This window comes from Haemaphysalis longicornis, unplaced genomic scaffold (assembly GCF_048455015.1).
Source record: "Haemaphysalis longicornis isolate Haplotype H1 unplaced genomic scaffold, Haemaphysalis longicornis Haplotype H1 scaffold_7, whole genome shotgun sequence".
NCBI lineage: Eukaryota > Metazoa > Arthropoda > Arachnida > Ixodida > Ixodidae > Haemaphysalis > Haemaphysalis longicornis.
The window spans coordinates 52,826,171-52,842,566 of NW_027526422.1; the positions used below are offsets into that span (position 1 = coordinate 52,826,171).

The 16,396-nt window shown below is 45.5% G+C and overlaps 1 protein-coding gene across 6 annotated transcripts in view; it reads right to left on the reverse strand.

The window, feature by feature from the left end:
• The window catches only part of LOC144145633 (death-associated protein kinase 1-like), a 140,674-nt gene that overhangs the window by 13,920 nt on the left and 110,358 nt on the right, over positions 1-16,396 (reverse strand). For 4 of the 6 annotated variants that reach the window (XM_077677304.1, XM_077677308.1, XM_077677307.1 and 1 more), the window contains exons 12-15: positions 14,914-15,185; positions 11,377-11,584; positions 8,903-9,186; positions 3,922-4,110 (exon numbers count right to left, since the gene is read on the reverse strand). In XM_077677304.1, the coding sequence (XP_077533430.1) occupies positions 3,922-4,110; positions 8,903-9,186; positions 11,377-11,584; positions 14,914-15,185 (953 nt within the window). The remainder of the gene's footprint in view (positions 1-3,921; positions 4,111-8,902; positions 9,187-11,376; positions 11,585-14,913; positions 15,186-16,396) is intronic. The other 2 variants (XM_077677306.1, XM_077677305.1) reach the window with 1 other exon arrangement.

Genomic DNA, 16,396 nt, shown 5'->3' on the forward strand with positions numbered 1-16,396 from the left:
CTTCCAAAAGCTGTTTATTTTCAGCCCCGGAAGGCGGGGACCAAAAGCAGGCCGTCGTGAGAAACACGTTATCACTTAATTTTCATTGTTGCATCTATTGCGGGGTTTGCCTTTCTTCTACTTTTTGTCATAAATAATGTGCGTAACACCCAGCAAAACAGCTGCGCAAAGAGAGGTTCGGAATAGACAATTTTATCTTTATAAAAGACAGATGTGTCATATGTTTCTGTGCTTTAGGGAGGATGGAAGTTTTTTCGACAGCGCGTTGTGAAAGCGATGCCGCATCCACACTATAGTGCCTAGAATATACGTTCTAGGCACTATATCCGCACTGGGACCTGCTCACACACACGAAAGTAAAAGCTTCTGCTCAGAAATATTTTGCATGTGTTGCAATTCCATCACTGAAATAAAAATTTTATACACCATTTTCCTTGCTAGAGGTGGGCGCCGCCATTTGCTTTTTCTGACCGGACGCTAGCGCCGTCTATGAAGCGACCGCCGAAGCTTCTGCGCTGGGCTGTTAAGTGCTCCGTTCTTTCCGTGCGTCAGCTCGGTACCTGTGCATTACCAAGTGAACCGTAGTGGTTTGGCGTTAAGTTAGCGGTTACAGTGCTTGTATGTGTGTGTGTTCTGTTTCGTTTTCATCATCTGCGGACGGATTTTAGGTCCTAATTTGCTGCCAGAGCGGAAAATGCCGATCCCGGCTGTTGCGAGCAGCAGTAGCAGTGTGGTGGTGGTGCCGGCGGTGCTCCGCAGTTCCGCGATGCAAACGTACCGGTATGGCACCGACTGACATAGAAATCGATATCGGGGAGTAAATACATGTTTTCAATGCCACCGTGCTTGTTATGTTCACCGATTAGTCATGTTTACGGAAGCGCGGACGTCGAATGCGAAGCGCGCACAGCATATGTGGGTCACGGTGATCCGTGCTCGCGATGGACTTTCGACGAGGCGATTGCTACGCTGTTGACATTGCAATGTAATATAATCTTTCTTAACTAGACTTATGACGGTTACTGACGAAACGAAATTACCTGGGCGGAAAAATAACACGACCGCACAACCAGTCAAATTACTATTCGAAGGTTGAGCAGAAGGGTTGACGTTCGGGCGAGTTAATTCTGGTTGATCATGATCGTGATTATGATTGACCTAACTCTGCGCAGCGCATGTGGCCTGTCGCTCGGAGCCCACCTTAGTGAAACCGCTGCTTGCACCACAAATGCTTTACGCAACCAGCAGTAACTGTTTTGTAATTGTAATTAGATTCCATGACAACGCAAAAAGATTAAAAGCTTTTCCTTTGACCGCGTTGTGAACAGGTTGAGCTATTTTCCAAATGCAGCGTTCACGCGTATCTCGAGCTTCGTTTCCACATTGGGCTGCCTGCTTATCCTGCTATCGACCAGCAATGTGCGATGGAGAAAGTTATCATTTCATATCGTTTGCCAGTGTAACGCATTGGCCTGAAAAAAAGTAAACAAAACGCCGTGATTTTAAAGGTTTGATTAGATGAAAAGGGTATTGTTTAATGCCAATCGGCTGTAATGACCAAACAATATATGGTATTTTAAACTGACTACAAGGAACCAGAAGTTATTGTAATGCTGTATTGTATCGGCGCTTGTGAAAGATCCCCAGGTGGTCAAAATTCACCTGGAGCCCTCCACTACGGCGCGCCTCATCACCCATGAAGCGTCGGGCGTTAAACACCATAATGAATCAATTAATCAATCAACCAATCAATCAATGCTGTATGGTAAAGGATAAAGTTGCTTCTAACATTTCAGGGGGTTCCGTTCCCTGTCGCAGCTTTGCGTGTGATAAATGGATTTTGCTCCGTCTGCTTGCTGTCCAAGTGCACCCAACAAACCCTGGAGTTGGTCGTTGGTACAAAGTCGTTGCGATTTATCAGCAGCATCCACCAATATCTCAACTCGGTGTGTGTTGGGAAGCGATGCAGCAAAAACACGCCGCAACCGCACTGCATTTTCTCCAGGCAGTGCCGTGCACATGCGTGCTGTCAGCGACTGTTTCTCGCTTTCTCTGGTTGTTCAATAACCCACCACCACGCAGTGCTGACCAAGTGACGTTTGCGCCTTGAACGGCATCGCAGCATTGGCTAAAACAGTTAAAAGTTCCGCAAAAACTAAGCACGCGGTGAGAAATACCCCCTGTATCATACCGCGCCGAGCGATGTTAGCAGCCCAGCGCGCACAGGCAACACTGGTCGGCCGCCCAGAGAACTGGTTTGAGAGTATTTTCCTCCTTTCCCGGCTGCTTATGGAAAATGGTGTATACACATTACTCGTCTTTGCTCTGGCATTCTGACCATTAGGCCTTCAGAGGGAAGAGGTCGGTAGTTTCCGGGGAAGGGGGGGGGCTGTGGTAAGACTTCGACCCCCCTAATCGAGAACCCTGCGCACGCCTATGCGCTCGTGCATAGAAAACGCTTCAAAATCTCACGTGTTCGTTGCTCATAATACTGCTTCAGGATACGACCGTGCTCAAAAGATGGGCTCGCACAAGCACGACAAAACGTGCAGCAGGGCGCTGGCAGTAGCAGGTCTGACAGCACACACATACTCATAAAGCTGGTCGTTCACGCTGCTGTCTTGTGTTCAGGTGTGCTGTTCGTGCAGACACACACACACTGGCAGTAAGAAATAAACAAGTTCTAAAGCCCTCTACGCTCACGTTGTGCAGCATATACAGTCCCTTATGGTACCCGTTGTTCTAAAGCCCTCTACGCTCACGTTGTGCAGCATATACAGTCCCTTATGGTACCCGTTGTTCTAAAGCCCTCTACGCTCACGTTGTGCAGCATATACAGTCCCTTATGGTACCCGTTGTTCTAAAGCCCTCTACGCTCACGTTGTGCAGCATATACAGTCCCTTATGGTACCCGTCGTTCTAAAGCCCTCTACGCTCACGTTGTGCAGCATATACAGTCCCTTATGGTACCCGTTGTTCTAAAGCCCTCTACGCTCACGTTGTGCAGCATATACAGTCCCTTATGGTACCCGTTGTTCTAAAGCCCTCTACGCTCACGTTGTGCAGCATATACAGTCCCTTATGGTACCCGTTGTTCTAAAGCCCTCTACGCTCACGTTGTGCAGCATATACAGTCCCTTATGGTACCCGTTGTTCTAAAGCCCTCTACGCTCACGTTGTGCAGCATATACAGTCCCTTATGGTACCCGTTGTTCTAAAGCCCTCTACGCTCACATTGTGCAGCATATACAGTCCCTTATGGTACCCGTTGAGCAATCTATTCCCGCAAGAATTTTGTAAATGCACTCAGTGTTAATGCAAATGTCAGATCAAACAAGCACATATTTATGCTGTCTTCTATTATTCTATCTCAAGCCATTTGCGGCACTGTGGAAGTTAGTGCAGAGCTGGTTCAATGCGGTGACAGGACCGGACATACGTACTTCAGTAAACAAAAGCCTGTTTGACTGAGCCGGCTTTAAGTGTGGTCAACGCAGCATGCCACCAATAGGACCCCGTATAAGCAATAACCATACCCAAGACAGCCAAGGAGGTATGAAATACATATTACGCAAAGACAGAATAAATAACGGAACAGTATAACCAGAGATGTGCACTCTTACTGGCTTCTTGACATACTGAATAGGTAATCCGCTTCCGCATTAACCGGAAAGGAGGCAAAGCTTTACCTTGCAGATACTTACAGACACCGCGAGATTGTACAGCGGCCCCGACTACAAAAAAAAAAAAAAAAAATCGGGAAGCAGGAAGTGTAATGTCAGTGTGTGTTTTGGTGTGACTGAACGAACATTTCAAAGAGAACTATTGACTTCCCATTTTCTTGGTACGCCGTTCCAGTTCAAGCCACGGCATATACTGTGCTACGAGATATTGTGGGCATCGTCGGTGCAACTCTCTCACCTCCCCCATGAGCTGCAGCTGGTGGATGAGCTCCCGCATGTGCTCCTCTCCGGCCAGGGGGTTCACCTGAATGTGCACCATGTCCATGAACTGGCGCCACGACAGCACCGGGAATGAAGGGGACGACTTGCGCCAGTTGGGGAGGTGCCCCACCATGGACTCCAGGAAGCCCGTACTCTTGGGGAGCCCCTGCAAGAAGAAGTAAAAAGAAAAGGTTTAAGCTGTTAACTATAACGAAATCCCACGAGTACGAAATTCCCGCGGCACCAAAATATTTTCGGATTCTCTGGGTGAACGTCCATAGAAGCTTATGTATTTCATATCTCGCAGCAACGAAATGTTTTTGGAAAGTGATCCCATATTAACGAAATTTGCTGCAAGTTCGGTCGGCATTTCATCTACCCATTTGAGGCTAACAGTGTCCAAAAAGTGCTGAAGCGCATTTTTTGAGGCTCAAAGAGTGTAAACTTCTGCTACAGCCCGCTTGCATGGCTGCCGCCATGTTTGTTTACTAAGAAGACCGTGCAACAGGTGGTTGTAAAGGCAGCCTCGCAGCGACACCCCCAGGGGGCAACATATGGGGACTCATGGCTCACGGCTACCGCTAGCCGGCTACCGCCGAACAGCGCACGCGAGTTCGTTGTGTGTGCAGCAATCGGCACATTTGCTCTCAATCAGAAGTGAAAGTTTTTATTGATACAAGATAAGGCAGTCATCATTGCCCAATTCAGTGGCCGAAGTGGAAAAAGGGAGGATAGCGCCGATGAGTTTGGAACCATCTGCAGCTCGCTCTACCATTTTTGGAAAGCAAGGAAGCCACTCTCTAATAGCGTACATGTGCAAAACAAAACTGTAACGACTGTCGCCTTTCTGGACGACAACAAAGTGGTGCTCACTTAGTTTTGTAGACAGCATTGGAACAACAAGGTGCCACTGTCTGGCAAAGTTCATCAACAGAAGAAGCTGGACTTCACTTTCATGCTCGGACATACTCGGTGCAGAGGACCAGGGAGAAAAACGTGCAGAGAAGGCGAACCCACGGGGCGTTTTGGATGCATCTGACACGATTCGGTAATTCTTAGGCATGCACGACTAGCAATGAAGCCCTTCTTGTGTGAGGGCTTAGCCGTGAAGTCACTGCAAGGTAAGGCTCGCAAAGTAATATAACCGACTTTTGAAAATAAATTTTCAGCTTGCGGGCAATTTTCCGATCGTTTTTGTTTCATTCTCGCAGCAACGAAAGTCCCGCAAAAGAGAATTTTATGGCTTTCTCCGGTGGATTTGTTATTGCAGGGTTCGACTGTAGCAGATGGCACCACGTAGCCAAGCCGAGTGCGTAGAAGCCAGGCCCCACACTGCATGCGAAACCAAGCCACCGGGAACAGCCCCCAACGAAAGGCCCCGCGAGTTTCCTCTCCACGGTGACCTCCCTTTGGTGGGGCATGGTGAACTTTGAGCAGACGACGCATAAGGTTTCATCTGTGCCTTTCACTTCTATCTTACAGCCATGTGGTACGCACTGTCTCTATCTGAGCTTTAATAAACCCAGTTAACCACCCAGTATAACCAAAAACATGGACCATATTGATATGAGCCAGTCAATTCACAACAGGTAATCTTACAGCTTTACTGTCGTTAAAGACGTGTGGCTGATGTGATCGACTCCGCATCTGTCTAATTTTTGTACCGTAGGTTACATGCGAAGCACTTCAGGTGATCAATATGGAAGGTTATAAAAGTTAATTCGTTTGTTTCATACAGCAATTGGCGGTGGGATGTTTGAGTGGTGCCCCCTGGCTCTGACGTCGGCTTAGGCACTCGCGCCCCTGTCGTCTGCTACACTCCTCTTGTGAGGGGCAGCACTGCCTGTACTAAAATCGCCAGCTTTGATGCTTTAATGCGTTAAAAAGCATATTTCTAGCAATTCAGTTATTTCTTCCAGCTCCTGACATATCTGAATAATTTCAAGCTGTATCCTCCACAAGTTTGCAACACACGAGGAGAGAGAGAACAACTTTTTTTAGATTATAGGTCAGAGGATCGTGTGTAACTTGTCCTTTCTAGTTTATTCGCGAGGTTCAACACTCAGAGTGCCTTGATAAGTATTCAAAATGCGTAGGCTTCCCTACAGTATTTTTGAGATGTGCTTATGAAGACTTAACAGTCTAATGCTACGTACCAAGCAGCAGACCCTTCCATGCCCATCGCACAGCAGGAAATGAAACAGCTGTCTTCTATTTCTTTCGTTGTTGTGGACTTGTATCAGATTAATGTTTTTTTTCTGTGCCCAACGCATTAATTTTTCTGCGCCGTCATCAACTTCTTATTAGTTGGTTTGGGGATGTTTAGGAGGCTCACAAAGATCGTGTGGATATTTTCTGCAGGCTGCATGGAATGCATTCCCTCCTTCACAAATTGGCTTTCATTATGGCGGCGTGCAAGAAATATCCGCAGTGCGTGTTTTTTTTTCAGATTCAAATACAATGAGAAGGTTTGTGCTAAGCCACCGCGATAGCGCCCAAGACAATGTTGTCCAGAGTATTCGAAGGTGGCTTTTGTGATCCTAATTACCATTACTATCATAATGAACTGACTCTTAACCTGGACAATTATGACATGATTACAGTGTTGAAGGCTTGATATACTCGCTAACAAACATAATAAATAGTATACGTGCATGTATTACAAGAATCGAAACCAATGCATATTTCCAAGCAGCTCTTTATTGTTTTCCAACCCTTCCACGCGTAAAGAACAAATCCTGGTCTACTCGGGATGGCGTTCTATGAATTGAAGAAAATTACTCTTGCTCTCTTGTCCTGGACTGAAGACCTGGCCCACTAATCAGCTCGGCTTTACTGTTAAAGCTCTTCCTCTTCCTCCTCCTCAACCTCCTCCTCCGCATCCTCTTGAGTACAGCTTTCCTATAACGCACACCTAAATATTGGGATGATATGGCTGTGGGAAATGTGCCGAACTATCCCTCCAAGCCTGAACAAACAGTGTTAATCTTTACCGTAAACGTGACGCGCTCTGCTCAATAAACCCCCATACTGGTTAGAAGCCTGGTATAAAACCAGCACGTGCCTATTTACACAGGGGGCTATTTGGAACTAAACATACAGTTTTTGCAGCCCATAGTGCATGTCAGCATACTTTCATGCCATGACAACATAAAGTGATGTGATACAATACTTTCGAGCGTTCGGCAAGGTTGCAAAAACTGTTTTACCTTGCATATGATAAACGAAAATCGTAATGCCTTCTGCCAAAACCGACAGCCCCGAAGGGCTGGAATTTGTTTCGGTCTTATATTTTCGCTGTTGTCGGTTACTAGCAGCTGGCTGTTCCTTTTGTTCGAAAGATTGCTTAATACAGACGCCGACGCCCAGCTCCAACTCTTCACGCTCCGCACAGGACCGGCTCCGCAAGGAATGGGGCAACGCCGGCAGTGCTTCTTCCGTAGTGGTATCCAAAACTATACTTTAACTCACACCTTGAACTAGTTTACACCTTGAGCTAGTGTACGGCTGAAAGAAAAAAGCTGTCGTCAGCGCTGAGGAACCTGGACTCTCGGCGGCCATTTTCGGAGGAGAAGATTCTGTGCCACTGGCCTTCTCAGTCATCCGCTCAGAAGGCGACTAAGGAACTATTACGTTTTCTACGGGCGACGAACTTGAACACTAGGCTGTAGAGTGAGAGCCTCCAGTGTCAATCACTGTCAAGTGCCTCAGTGCTGGGCATATGTGTCTGGTCCAACTTTTCCTTTTTTTTGCTCTCTCTTTTTTGCCCATTTCCCCTTTCCCACGTGCAGGATAGCAAACTCGGCTCTAGCCAGGTTAACTTTCCTGCCTTTCTTCTACATTCTTCTTTCCTTGAGCTAGTGTATGCGATTTTAAGTATATTATTATGATAAAAAGTTGCGCACACGCAAAATCAGGCACGGGCAAGCGTCAGACGTCAATCAAACGCAAAGATACAGCACGGAGAGTGAGCCCGAGTGAAGCTGACGACAAATGCGAGAATCCCTAAGCCGATGTCACGGAGGTGCGCTTCGCAGTGCCGCCCGTGATCGCGCTCACCGCCAATAGGGCAATGCCTTACTGCCAAGGAAATGAACCACAGAAGTGCCAGGAAATGATGGCCAGATGCATTTAAACTGAAGGTTAGTTTCAGACTTTTAGGCTCGAGCATGGAGCTCAAGTTGTATATTGTCTACACTGATTACTAGGTGCTGTAAGGTATTTGCTGTACCAACTTATTTGAATGCAGTGCCATTTTATTGCTCACAACTAACATGCAGTGTTTGCCTCTCACACCTTTTAGGGAACTCACAGAACCCTTCGGCCTTAAGGGGACTCACCTGACCACATTCCTATGGGACTTTGGAATTCATGACTCACGAGCTTAAAAAGCACCATGTACCAATACAAAAAGTTTTACAAACACATAGAAATGCTCTTAACGGCCTAGTTTGCTTCTTTTTGAAACAGATTACTTCTTTAATAAAATAAAAATTAACAAGAAACACATTATCGTGTATCTAGCTTTCCCTAGATAGCACTAGCTGTCCAGCAAGCGAGTGCTTTAAGTCTTTATTTCAGTACAGAGGGAAAATATTTCCAAAATAAGAAAACTAAGCCATTGTGAACATTTCTATGTATTTGTAAAACTTTTCGCATTGGCGTCCGATGGTTCTTAAGCCCGTGGGTCATGAAGTTGTTAACAGGTAAGTCCTCCTTAAGCCGTGTTGCCCACATTGATTTAAAGTCGTGTGTCAAGGAACCTAATTATTTCAACTGCAAAATGATGTAATAACTCCAGCTTTGTGGTGTCACCAGACAGCTATAAAAAAACTCACCATATGTGCTAGATGTATGAACATTCATTCAGTTTTGATGCACCAAGTCTGACAAAAAACCCTGCCAACCGAGGCATGGTACAGGTTCATTAATATGCTACAATTGGCATGCGTTTATACCTGAATAATTTTGTTCCTGTTGTTGGAGAGGTATTGCTTGAGAAACTTCATGCTCTGCGAGCCAACAACTTGAGCATCCATGACGAACACGTTCTCGTGAAGGTCGAACACGTGCTGGAACCGCTCTCGGGCCGCCGCCAGGACGATTCTGCTGTCGCCCTCGGCGTTGCTCTGCTGCTGCTGCAGGTCAAAGTTCTGGTTTCTGAAGGTGTTGTTGGCACAGACGTCGGCGTGCGTGGCCACCAGTGCCACTCGCAGAGGAGATGCACTCTTGCCCCCCATTCCTGCGAGGAAGGGCGTGGGCGGCTGTATCAGTTACAAGCACAAAACGTTAAAATAAATGCCCAGAACAAGCTAAAGACCTGTTCCGTCTTAGGTAGTTACTGCACTCAAATTTCACCTCAACCAAATTTACTTTTAATGAGTGGTAAGTACCACCGAATCAGCTGGGACACGAGTGGTAGCCCTGTAACATGCCGCGTTAATCAGCCAGAAGCGTTTAAAAAAGATCCGCCGCAGGCCAGGCTGCACCTGCCGGCGGATCGCGTAAACAGCCATGACGCGCCTGTGACACTCCAGCAGACAGGGGCTTTTTTCTTTGGCCAGCCACGCAGCTGGAGAACCGGTCGAGCTCTGCTGCGAACACTTCACCATTTGCTGCCCCGTGCACGCGTAGAGCTTGTGTTCAGGCTTGCTCCCGAGCTGCTGACTGTCCGGCCACTCGCTTGCCGGCTGCAACGTCATTTTAATGGCCAGGCTCTCCTAAATTTCGGTTTCAAAATCGCAGATTTTTGCTGACCACTTGCGGCGTCCACGCACGCACTTCAGCTGTTGTATTTTGCATCTTGCTCTCTTTCTACGCAGACTATACGGAAACAGTGTTTTCAAGTGGTCGAAATTTTGAGTGCAGTTGGCCTTTAAACGCACAAAAAGTCTCAATCAATGAGAAATCAGCACTGCAGATCACACAACAAATTATATAAATGATCCAAAATATGACCTTCAAAACTGAACAGTCTTGTATGTATTTATTTGTCCCCTTGGCTTGTTACAACGTGCTGATATTTTCAGCGGTTCCTGTCTATAATGCACCTGAGAAATTTGCATTATCAGTTGTGGCACTTACGTAACCCCCAAGCCTCATAGTTTAAAGATTTCAAAAAAGTCAATCTCACTTATTGTGCCGAAGAAATTACATGGTCATGATTATGAAAGAATTTAGATTGAACACCAGGTTTGTTTGTTTGCTCTTACACATGCAGGCATTTTCTTTAACTCTGCCCGCATTTGATCAAGAACCAGTACCAGTTAGGAATCAAACGTGTGACCTTGGGGTAGCAGCATAAGGCTTCGAATACCACACTCGTGATAAAGAACTGTGTAGATCAAATTTTGCATGCATCGCAGAATTTTTATACTTGCTTTCCTTCACTTGGACAGAATGAATGAACAACCAACAATCCTAGACTGGCCAGTGTGAGGCAGCGAGCTGCACATAAGCTTTGTATGCCCCATTTTCCCCTTGGATCTGTGTCCTCACAGCGGAATTGAAAACTCTGTTTCCTTGCCCTACTTTTCTTTCATCCTAGCAGCAGCCAATGTGGACTGCAGCCAATGTACAACACTAGATATATTTACCACATAACATCGAATTTCGCAGGCATGCACAATGTTCACAGTTTTCCAAAATCAAATGCAAACCTATTTTCTAGTTTAAGGGAGCACACTGGTCTTAAACCAAAAATGTTTATTTTTACAGTTGCGATGGTAAAAATTGAAAGACATATCTAGTTTTTCATTCTGATTGTAGATATAAAATTTGTTTTTGTGTAAAACGGCTACATTCAAATTTATTCGTACTTTATACTATTTGGTTTTCTGACAGCTTTTGTAAAAAAACTGCTGAAGTGATGCAACTGAACAAAGTATCAGCGAACTGTGCCAAAATCAAGGAATGCACTAAGGCTAACAGTATCATTCTATCTGGTCTGCAGCAAAAGTTACGACCATTTGAAGTTTGGGCTGGGAAGGTGGGAACCAGAAAAAGCGGTTTTGCCATCAAATCCCAAACTTCAAACATTTGTGACTTCTGCTACAGACCAAATAGAATGATGCTGCTAGTCTTATTGCACTCATTGATTTGTGCACAGTTCACTGGTACCTTGTTCAGCTGAATCACTCCAGCAGTTTTTTTACAAAAGCCATAAAAAAATCAAATATAAAAAGCCGAATAAATTTGAATGTAGCCATTATACCCACAAAAAAAATTTCATATCTACAATAGAATGGAAAACTACATAGGTCCTCCAGTTTTTATCATCGTAACTGTAAAACTAAAGCATTCGATCAAAGAAAATTGAACTCTAAGCTGTCATCGTGAAATATGTGCAATGTGAACAAACTACCGATTTTCAAACCAGCAGTACATCATCGCTACAAGAAGGGAGCGGGGTACGCGAGCGCACCCTCCTCACCCAGGGGTTCGACAGGTGGTGCCCTGGCCTGCAGGTAGGCCAGCCAGAAGCAGACCTGCCGAATCTGCACTTGCACGGGGTCGGCGAGGCTGAACACCACCAGGTGGAGGCAGTGGGCGTTGCCCACAAAGTGGTCGTACAGCATCAGGTACGGCTCATGGCCGGAGAACTCCCACACACTCAGGTCGCCCACGCCGGACACGGTCGCCTGTGCGAGAGGGTGCCCCATGCAATGGCTTTAACATGCACTTGCATTTCTTCATAGAGGGTGGTACTCACGCTGACTGCTGCAATTTACAAAAGGGAGCGATCATGTTAGTCGTTTACTTGTCTAGGCCAAACAGTACAAAAACTATGGTTTTGGGTGTCTAACTACGGAAGCTCCAAGCAAGTGCAAAAAGATGAACCGACTCAAAAACTTCCTTGTTGGGTTCAAAGGTCCATCAAGCTACAGGCTTGATGAAAAGATGGACAGCCCTGCGAAGGCTAACATACTTAGCCAAGGTCTTGAAACCATGAAGAGATAAGTGGCGCTGTTTTGCAGGCTTTTTTCATGCATTATAAGTGTGTACTGCATATTCACTGCATATTTCTTTACTACTGGCATGAGGGGCACGAGAAAGTTAGTGAACACTGCATCTGCGGTAGCCTACACATTACAAACTACCTGTATGGCCATACTCAGTCATGCCATATGTCACAAGACTGGGTAAACACATCTGTATGGGCAGAGCTTCTGCCCAGACAGCAATTGTTTCATGCTACCGCAACCTGCCCAATATGGTTGGAGAAAGAACTATGAAGCGAGGTCTAAGTAGCTATTCATTGGCATACGTAATGGCTCTGGTAGAACACTCCTACATACTGGACTACTATGTGGAGACTAAGTACCGTATTTACTCGTGTAATCCTCGCACTCGCGTAATCCTCGCACCCCTAATGTGAGCCAGCAAAACTTGGATTTTTTGGTTACTCGCATAATCCTCGCACCCCCAACTTTGCAGCGGCGAAAGTTGCCTCCTCGCGAAACCCGCATGGTGCACGCGCTCTCCAACACGTGCCCTCCCCCGCCGCCTCTCCGTTCGGCAGAGAGCGCTGTGTATTCAAGGCCATCCAGGCGCCCTAACCTGCATGGCTACTCCCTAACAGGCGCCCTAACACGCTACTCACACTATCCTTGAGCCGGTTTCGCGTGCGCGCAACTAGACGGCGTTCGCGCAGCCCGCTGTCGTGTTGTCGTGTCGCCGTCGTTGAGCAGCAGCAGTCAGTGAGTCACTCGCGTCAGTGGTGGATAGCTCGCTGCCATTATGAGATCTTTTTGATCGCTTTGTTTTATGCTTGGTGCCGATCTGTTTGTTTTGTGCTTGGTGCCGTTTCACCATGGGGAAGAACGCCAGCTACACTGCCGCTTTCAAATTTAAAGCGATAGAGTACGCGATCGAACACGGCAACCGCGCCGCAGGCAGGCACTTCGGCGTGCCTGGTGGCAACTTCATGATCGCTGATCAACGGGAGACTGTTTATGATAAGATAAAAAGAAATATCTGCTGTTGGCAACACTGAGCTTACATATACAAAAAACAACCGCTACATTTAGTGGGATTGGCAGAAGGCAAATTGGCAACAGTGTGCACCGGATTTTTTTCCCCTGCATAATTCTCGCACCCCTAACTTCACATTGACTTTTCCGAAAAAAAAGTGCGAGGATTATGCGAGTAAATACGGTAGTGAGCACGTGATGGTGAACTGAATGGGCACAGTGACTACGCAACTGGGGACTCGGGATCTACACTGTAGGCTTCGTTATAACGGCACATGCCCCTGAATGCATGATCGGCAATACTCAAGCCAACAGGGACATTTTGGGACTTGCATCGGGACAACCTTGCTCCGTGCAAGATACCCAAAGCGACGCAAATGGACATGACTGGGATATGATGCGGCTATGAATGCACTGCGTTTCCGTGCGCCTCCTACACAACTTCTTATGGAAGAAATCTGGAATTCCTTTACCTTGGTTTCAATTCTTAAGAACCATTGCTTTCAGCAACAGTTACTGCAGTACAAATGTGGCAGCTTTATTAAATTTAGTCAAAAGAAAGAATGCCACTGGTATTCTGAATAGAAAAGTTGCTTTATAACTAAAGGTAATATTAAATAGGATTATTATACAAGCTGCAGAAACTGTTATATTCGGTGAAAACTTAAGAACGGCACCAGAAGTTGCCGCTGTGCCTTATCACCGTAGCCGGATGTTTCTCTGCGCGGCGCAAGTAGGGCGTTACTGGGAATACTTTGAACATGGCGTGAGCCATTCCCGTGATTTTTTGGACTTCCAGTGACGACAAACAAACTGCGTGAGACAAGGCAGACGATATCACGCATTCATAGCAAACCCCTTTCAAAACGCACGCGCACTGACGTCACGGGTCCGGCGCTTTGGCGGAGTGATACGCTACATGAGGTGGTGCCGTTCTTGAGTTGTAACATAGTATAGTGATTCACAACATGACTGTTTTCATTATCAAACATTGTTTTTAAAGAAACTGCCAACAAAAAACACACAACCTTGAAAAATGTATTATGTGAACATGCATTAAACTGCAGATATTACAGCAGGACCAAGCTCACTTTGAAGTAATGACCGGAAAGAAGCATCAATGAGGAATGTATTTCCAGAGTTCTACTACACACTTCCATTGAGCCCACCTAAATTGGTTCCACCAGGAGCAAAACACATTCATCATTAAAAAATGATGTAATGACCACTTGTAAAGGTGTCAAACATTATACGGGAAAAGAATGTTAGCTAGTAAAGGGTGGAGTCTGCCTTTGCCACGCCTTATGATTCTTCACCAAGTTATACCCGTGCTACATAAGCGTTTCAAAGGCCTTTGAATCGAATGTCATTTGACTCATACCTTTGAGCTGCTACATGACGTTTTTCAGAGGCATTTGGTTGAAATGGGATTTGAGTCAAAGGAGCACGATAACCAACCTTTGAGAATCTCAAAGGCCTTTGAAACGCAAACGTTTGTACTCTCGCACACAGTTTGTGCATGCCGTATATACAAAAATGGGTAAAACATTGTTTCGAGTAAGACGTGGTTTTTAAAGGGCACACTCTTAATCATTTTTCTTTTGTCTTTGTTTACTATGACTCCGTCTATGATTACAAAGTAACTTGGTACTCTCAACACCAGTGGTGAAAAAACAACTGAAAAAAAATAGCTATTTTGTGCACGTTGTACTTGTGTATGTAGGTTAGGTATATTCAGTTTTATCGCTCACAAAGGTGCTTTTTGCCCTGACATTAAATTTTTTTTCGCCAAGTTATGGAAACGCAAACTGGGCAGCAACGGCGACACCAAAACATTGCGGGTGAATGCAGAAACTTTCAACTGCCTTTCAGAATCATCGTGTAAATTGGCTGAACTCCTTCCAGTTCGAATGACATTTGAAATTTTGAAGGCCGTTAGACTCAAATGGCCTTTTAAACACTCGTGTAGTATGAGTATTAGCCTGTGTTCTACGAACCTGTTGCACATCAATGCCCCGTGTGTAGTTGGGATTTGTCGTCTCGGAAAACAGGGGCTGTGAGCCATCCATGTCCATGCAACTGGAGATGAGAAGGGCGGGCGGTGTCGTCGACTTCTTGTATTCGCTCAGCTCAGCCATGTCGTTGAGGTCGACGGTCCTGATGTTGTTCTCACTGTCCGTATCAATCGTGTACTCGTCCATCGCTGGCGTGCTGGATCGGCTGCTGTGGGGTCCTGACGCTGCACGGAAAAATGGCAGAATGGACAGCACTAACCACACAGAGACAGCGAAATGATTTTGTTAGGCACAAGCCAACGAATCCAGCTAGTGAACTACATGTTCATGATAACTAGATTGAAAGCTTATCTCAACAAAGCAGATAAAAATTGGTAGAAATGTAAATGTTAAGTACGACAACTGTTTTGCTAAATTAACTAGTCCTGTTGAGGATAACAGAGCTCCAATGCAGAAGGCTTACAGGTACTGTCTTCCTGCAAAAGTGTTCAATGCTTTTAAAACAGGAAAAGAAATGACCTAAAAACCACAGGCTTAAAAAGATGAAATTGGAGCTTTTAAAAATACCTTTATCAAATTTGAGTGTGTAAACTTTATGCTTAGACGGGCGCAAAACAGAATATGAGGAAATTGTGCACATTTGACTGCTTTTAGTAGATGAAGTCATATTGGTCTCTTCTGCTCAATTTAAAATTGTCTCTGACGTTCTGACTACAGTTATGTTTACGAGTGTGGCAAACTGGGCAATTGGTCTATGCTCATGGTGAAAACAGCGCAAAGAAAGGCAAAGACAAAGATAGGGTAAAGACAAACATGGCTCTGACTCGCAATTGAAGATTTTAGAGAAGGAAAACAGCCACAATTATACTGTACATGACCAGAAATACAAACAAGAATGTTTGTGTTTCTCGTGTTTTTTCTCATTCATGTTTCTTCTCATTCTTGTTTGTGTTTTCAGTGATTTACAGTATAAGTATGGCTGTTTTCCTTCCTTAAAATCCTCAGTTGCGAGTCACCGCCGTGTTTGTGTTTACCCTATCTCTGTCTTCCTCTTTCCTTGCGCTGCTTTCTAGATGAACGTACACTCATGTTGGCTCACTCAGACTAAATTTTACATGGTTACCCTTTCTTTCTTGTTGCACCACTACAACACAAAACAGAAACTACTCAGAACGCACTTCCAATTTCACTCGTCTGTATGCAAAGGCAAAAGGCTCCTATCATAAAGACAGGAAGAACAGCCTGTTAGCATCAGATACCATTTGAAGTTTATGAAACATCATGGCCGCTGCCACGTCGCATGACAACATGCCGACTGGTGGCTACATCTGATGTGTTAATTTTAAGCAAAATGCAACAAAACACAGCTGATGTGACACAGCCTCTTTAACTTTTTACTTTTCTCCATTGTGCCTCAAGCCCAAGGTGCTGTTTTAAACTTCAAGGTAGCGCTCACACACAGTGT